At 42.1% G+C, this 6691-nt stretch overlaps 1 protein-coding gene across 1 annotated transcript; it reads right to left on the bottom strand.

The window, feature by feature from the left end:
* Window positions 1-332: 332 nt before the first annotated feature.
* LOC121811861 (acetylcholinesterase-like) lies at window positions 333-6103 on the bottom strand. Its single transcript, XM_042217302.1, has 7 exons — window positions 5547-6103; window positions 5083-5306; window positions 4723-4983; window positions 2575-2797; window positions 2197-2439; window positions 1579-1771; window positions 333-686 (listed from the first exon to the last, which is right to left on the bottom strand). Exons 1-7 carry the CDS (start codon window positions 6031-6033, stop codon window positions 503-505), a joined length of 1815 nt encoding a protein of 604 aa, XP_042073236.1. The 5' UTR covers window positions 6034-6103; the 3' UTR covers window positions 333-502.
* Window positions 6104-6691: the final 588 nt, after the last annotated feature.

Genomic DNA, 6691 nt, shown 5'->3' on the forward strand with positions numbered 1-6691 from the left:
AGGGGATAAAGTGTACACTCACAAACCTGTCAAACCTGCATTTGAAACGTTGGCTACCATAGCAGTATAGTATTGCAACATGGCATTTGGGTCTTCTAACTAAAATAGGAAAATAGGAACATAAATAGTGCCATCATGCCAGACCTGGCCCACATCTGGTTGACATACACCCTGCCATGACACCAGTCAGTCAGAAGTGCCAGCTTGATGCCGTGTCCGGGCCAGACCTGTTTTTTATGAGCATGCCATCACATAAACAGTGCCATCTACGCCAGGCCTGGCCCATATCTGATGACATACCACTTACCGTGCCAGAAGTCAGCCAGCAGTGCCGGCTTGACACCAGATCCGGGCCAGACCTGCCTGCTATGTGGGAAAGCTCCACTTTAGTTTAAAATAATTCTTGTATCATGCATCCAGTGAGAAGTGTCATAATTTTAAGTGGAACATAAGTGAAGACCTGCATTCAGTACAGATTTCAAGTGTAGAGATGAAGTAATATTTAATAGTATTTACCAGTAATATTGAGAAGGCGTGGCAGGAAGCGATTCCAGAATGCGCACATCTGGTTTCGCAAACCTTTGTGAATCTTGAGTGACTCGGTGTTGAGGCCAACGTGTTTTTGCTCGCTGACGGTAAACACAGGCCAGCGTTTCCCTCTATCTCCCTGCACGTCATTGGGATTTCTGATACAGACAGAACAAGAAAGGATATTGCAATTACAACTAAATCAAACGAAAAAGCAGTAAAATGATCTCCAAACTAACTGTTAGATTCACAACAATTCTGCTTGCAGTCGATGTCGGTACTCGTAGTACATCACTACTTCATGTTCCATTGCAGCATGGCGCATTGAGCCATTTTGCTCAATGAGAAACATATTCAGATAATCATATCTGTGTGTTTCAAGCTCAAACATGTACGTGCTCACTAAGGATCACTAAATTTTATTTCATTTCATTTTTGTCTGTATGTATTATTGTAGGGTCTACCTTACAATATAAAGCGCCCTGAGGCGACTGTTGTTGTGATTTGGCGCTGTATAAATAAAACTGAATTGAATACAGGAAATGTCTGACAGTGTTTCTTGCTGCAGTCATTCCACCAAGTACTGAATTGTCTTCCAAGCTGATTAAATACTGATCACTCACTAAAATGCACATGAATTTGTAACTGTTACAGAATGTTTGTTTTTGCTGACAGTTTATGCTACTATTAAAATAAATTGTAGCTTTCTCAATTCTTTGTAACTGGATACAATTTCAAAAGGAGATCAAATAATTTAATTTCCCCCACTGTGTACCTCGCAGCATTAACATTTACTTATTAAAGCCTTTCCTTTAAGCCAAGTAGCATGAGGGTTAACTGTCAGGAGAAGCTCTCTGTGCCTCCAAATTCATGTCAAGACTCATTAACCTGCAGTCTCACAGGAATTAAAGGGCTGCTTACTCATACAGCTTTTCCTGCATTATTTATTTTGACTGAAAAACATGGCTGCTGAGGTGCATTTGCATAAAAAAGACTGGACGTGGACATAGACCCTGATTCCATAGGTAGTTTTTTTTTTTGTGGCCTCACCCAGTCCGAGCAAAGTTGGCCCAATATTTCATCATACGTCGGCTTAGCTTCTCCTCATCTCGGGTGTAGTTGAGCCTCTTCACCAGTGGCAGCCCGAAAACAAATTCAATCTCATAGCCATGGATCACCCCCATCCATTCTGGCCAGGCCAGATTGGATGCCCGGTGATCGAAAAGGTAAAGATACATCCCTCCTTAAGAAATAAATGGTGGAAGAAAATGCATGAAAATTACAATTATAAATAGTTAATCATCATTATTATTTCATTTTTACTCAGAAACTACAGATATGTTTTAATCTTTTACAAGGACAGTTAAAAAATAAATCATTTTTCCAACTAGAATATTTTACTGATCTATCATCAGAGTATCAACATCGCTTACATGACAAATGCAGATTCAATTGTTGTACAGTTGTCCTGCACATTATAGCATATTTAAAACAGCTATCATCTGCATTAAAAAGTGAAAACATGAAATTTAACGCACAGTTTAATTTAAGTATCGTACCAAATTGTTCTATCACCAGAAAGCAGGTCCTTCAAACAGTAGCGTGTCTGGGTATGGGATATATATACTTCTAGATCTGACAGACCACACTGGTACTCGGGTATCCTACCTTGTGAGTTTCCACTGTTCACCCCACCAAAGTTGATGCCACCCACGTTAGCCTTGAGGGCATTGTGTTGTGCATAAGAGCGAGCGAAGTGGGCCAGCGGGCAGATGACGTTGTGGTCACCGACAATGTCATCCATGGCATCACGATTTTTTATCTCATTGTTCTCATCCATCCAGTCGGTGTACTGCAGCACCACTGCTTCCAGGCCGATATCATTAGCATGAGGTACGCTCAACCTAACACCTGGAAGAGTGACACTGAAGGTTTTAACACGATACAAGTAAAACTGTGCCGTAATAACCTGAAGCAGAATTAACTTGAATGTTTTGGATGGATTTATACAATTCTCTCTGCTCAGTTACATATATCCATCCTTACTTTCCAGGAAGTCCTCTCTGGAGATCAGACTGTCGTTGTCCTTGCTGAAGCCTGGTGCTCCATACAGCAGGAAGTAGGAGCCTTCATTCTGATTAACGCCGAGGAGAATCTGCGTGTCTTTAAAGTTCCCTGAGTTGAGCATGGCCTCAGGAGTGTCGGGCAGAAACTCGCCATCCACAACAGGCACAAATGAAAATCGGAACAGAGCGGACCATGGCAGAACCTGCATGGATGACAAACCCACATGGGACTGTGAAATAACGCAACATAAACACCAAGAAGTGCTACTTCCTACTCCAGAACCAAGCTACTCCTTTTGTGTGACTTACCCCAGTAACAGACATACTGGTACTGGGGCTGCAACGATTCGTCAACATGACGTCATCGATTATAAAGATTTGGCGACAGGGAGATTTAAAAAAATGTGCAAGCATGTAACAGCAAACAAAGTTAAATGCAGACTGTGCAAAGCAGAGCTTTCCTTCCATGACAGCACTGATGCAGTGCACGAGCATTTAAAACGCTGGCACGCTGGAGCTGCGATGTCCAAATGGGTCAGTTTTATGAAGTTAGTGGGTTGTCTGTGAAGGTTCTCAGTCATCCAGGTCATCGTAGTCAAAGGAGCTTGCAAAGAAAAGCGTCTGGACTTCTTTAAGTTGCTTGAAGACGTTTCACCTCTCATCCGAGAAGCTTCTTCAGTTCTAAGGTCAAATGGTGGGGAGTCCCAGATTTAAACCTAGTGGGAGTGTCCCCCCACAGAGGGACAAAGCAACTTAAAGAAGTCCAGACGCTTTTCTTTGCAAGCTCCTTTGACAAGTTAGTGGGTTGCATTGACATGTTGTTTATATGAATGTTTTTACAGTAATGTTTACATTAGCTGTCAGAAACTTCTCAGGATGAAACGTGATAGTAAATCTTTAAATCTCACACTTTAATATTGTAGTAAACCTCTTCCACCTAATGAGAAACTATGATCTATAACCAAATATGTGATGAGCAACGGTCTTTTCTAAATCTGTTTTGTTGGTAAATGATCGTGATGAATATGTTCAGAGTAATTGTGCATTCATGAACTGAATCATCTGTAAACTTTGTTAACCCTGTCAGACCCAACCCGTCAAAAAATAGCCAGAAAATTCAGATTTTTTTGAACTGAGATGTTTATTAACCCTTAAAACAAAATCCACAATATTTTTTTGCTATGTCGTGTTGTGTATGATATATTTTTATTATATTTTTGATACATTGGGCATTTTTGGCAACAATGTTAATTTTAGACAAAAAAGAGTTTTGTCCACAACATTTTGAAATTATGGGAAGTATTGATGTTGATGAGACAGAGGTCGCAGAAACTTATAGCATTACAGGGTTAACTTGTTATTTTGGACTAGAAAGCAAATTAGTTTCCTATTTGCACATTATTTTGTATTTAAATACTAATAGCACTTTAATTTGTACAACTAATATTTTTATTTATATGATTTTTATTCTGACAGTCCTATTGAGTCCTTTTAAAAATACATTTGATTATTTTCAAATTCATGTGTTTCATTATTTTAATTTTCTGTGGAACGAGACAGCAGAGTGGGCAGATTTGAGCAGGTGAGGACTGAAGACTAGAACAGGTTTGCCCACAGCACTGTGAGAGTTGTTGAAATAATCACTGGCCAACCGACTAATGGAAGGAAAATTGGCAGATTGTTCAACTACCAACATAATCTTCAGTTGCAGCCCTGACTGATACAGGTACATACTGGCATGGTCCCTCTGTCCTCGTTAGTCTGACCTCCCATTTCGGTCTTCAGTTACTGAAACACGGCTCCTTATATCCGTGTTTGTGCAACTTGGCTTTGAATGAGAAAAACTTACTAACTACATCCCCTTGGTTGGAGAAGCCCGTGCTGGAGAGCAGTGGGCTGTTTTGTGTTCTTGGGAACACTCTCCTGAACTGTTTGAGAGAGTCTTGCGTTTGAGTCCGGTCTGATTTTGATCCTTAACAACATATTGTGCACTTAGTAGGAACCACAGGTAATAAACCATTGCATCAAAGAACCAGTGGTTTGAAATTAAAAAACATCAAACTGAAAATAAGTCTCTCGTCCACGTTGCAAACAACATGATAAGTCAAGCAGAATTTGTGTAAATTACCTGCCACTCATGATCGATAAGTTGCTGTGGACTTTTACTGCGCAGACAGTCTATTATCTCGGTGTCGTTTCCTCCGTTGCAACCGACAAACTTTGCCAGCTGTGTGGCACGTCTGCGGGCTTCAGCGGGACTCACTGAGGCCCAGGGGCAGTTGGGGACCCCGCTCTGGAGGATGGCTCTAGTGAAAGTGGGTCGGCTGTCTGGAGACAACAGGTGGAATCCTACTGAAGCTCCACCAGCACTCTCGCCAAAGATCGTAACCTGTTTCACAGAGAGAACAAATAGAAAACTAAATCAAAACAGGCTCATATTAATTCTAGCATAACAGAGACCTGACAAATAAAGCAATGAGAAACACACCTGTTTAGGGTTTCCACCAAAGAAATGGATGTTGTCTTGTACCCACTGCAGCGCCATCCTCTGGTCAAGGAGGCCGACATTGCCAGGAGCCTCGGAGGAGCCATGCAGAGCCAGGAAGCCGAAAGCACCGATCCGGTAGTTCATCGAAACCACAATGACTGTCTCGCTGTGAGCTAGGTAACGACCATCATACACATCCAGAGAAGAAGATCCACTGTAGAAGCCTGGAAACATGGAATATCACAGCATTAACCTACAATATTAGAGCGTACTACAACAATTCATCGCTGTTATTCAAGACGTTTAATGATTAGAATTCCAGCGTAATATCCTCAATCCTTCTACATAAAAAATAATCTGACAGACGAGGAATTTTCTAATGTAATATATCAGGAACGGCTAACCCAGTGCTCCAATGACAATTGGAGTGATATTCCCAGTATGGTTTGTGAATTCTTAAGTACCTCCACCATAGATCCACACCATGACAGTGAGGTTGTGAGGTCTGGGCGAGGAGGGCACCCAGACATTGAGGTAGAGGCAGTCCTCATTCATGTCTCTGTTAGGATTCCACATCTCACTGCCCTGGAAGCCTGGGAATGCTGTGTCCACATACTGATAGCACGCGTTGGGGTATTCCTTGGCCTCGATCACTCCAGTCCACGGACGTTTGGGTTCTGGAGGACGGAAACGGCGGTTCCCCAGTGGGGGCTCAGCAAAGGGTATGCCCAGAAAAGCAGTTATGTAGCTCTGATCCGGCACCAGCTGGCGGATGCCTCGAACTCGACCGGTACGTGTCTGAACAACCAGGTCTCCCTCGTTCTGGGAGAAGCAGAATGGGATGATGAAAGCCAGGAGGAAGATCGAGGAGAAGAGAAGAACCACAGTGGGCTGCATCTTTGTATGCGAATATGGTCTGTGTATCTGAAGCAGATGTCGTGACTCTTTCATCAGACAAGGATGGCAGGGTATGCTCTGTGTACGCTCAGATCTACAGAGAAGACAGAGAGAGAGTAATGTGATTACAGTACAGGCGAGGACGGAGAACAGGCAGAATCAGGGAGGGAGAGATGAGACGAGAAAGGACAGAAGTATGAAAGTTTCACCAGTGTGGATTTAAGATTGGATCGGACAGACAACCCCGAACAGCCAATAGAATCATATGCAATAAAATAAATAATCATCTCAAGGCTGGATTGAAGGCTCTATCTTTAGCAACTAGTGAATCTATGTGAGACTTTCTCAGTGTGCACGGCCTGGTGTAGTTTATCAGTGTGCAGCATGGCCAGCGTCGATGTGACCTGCTGCGGCTTCTGAGAAAAGACTTATTAAATATTCAACACCGAGACAACAGCAGTCTGACAGAGTCCGAGCTTCACCAGCATAAACAGCTTTTTGTTCTGTTGCTGCAGATTAAAAAGCTAATCATTCAAATCTGCTTATGTTTAATAGAGACTAACATTTGTAGGATAAATATGTCTAGGTGGTGAATATCAATTTACTAAGAAGAGTATATCATGTTTTTGGTGAAGGACTGAATGTAATTACACTTAGTTGGTAGCAAACATTAAAATATTTCACAGCTCTAGGATAAGAAGACCTGTAACTG

This window comes from Haplochromis burtoni, unplaced genomic scaffold (assembly GCF_018398535.1).
Source record: "Haplochromis burtoni strain Fernald_Lab_line unplaced genomic scaffold, NCSU_Asbu1 Contig_1798, whole genome shotgun sequence".
In the NCBI taxonomy this organism is placed as follows: domain Eukaryota; kingdom Metazoa; phylum Chordata; class Actinopteri; order Cichliformes; family Cichlidae; genus Haplochromis; species Haplochromis burtoni.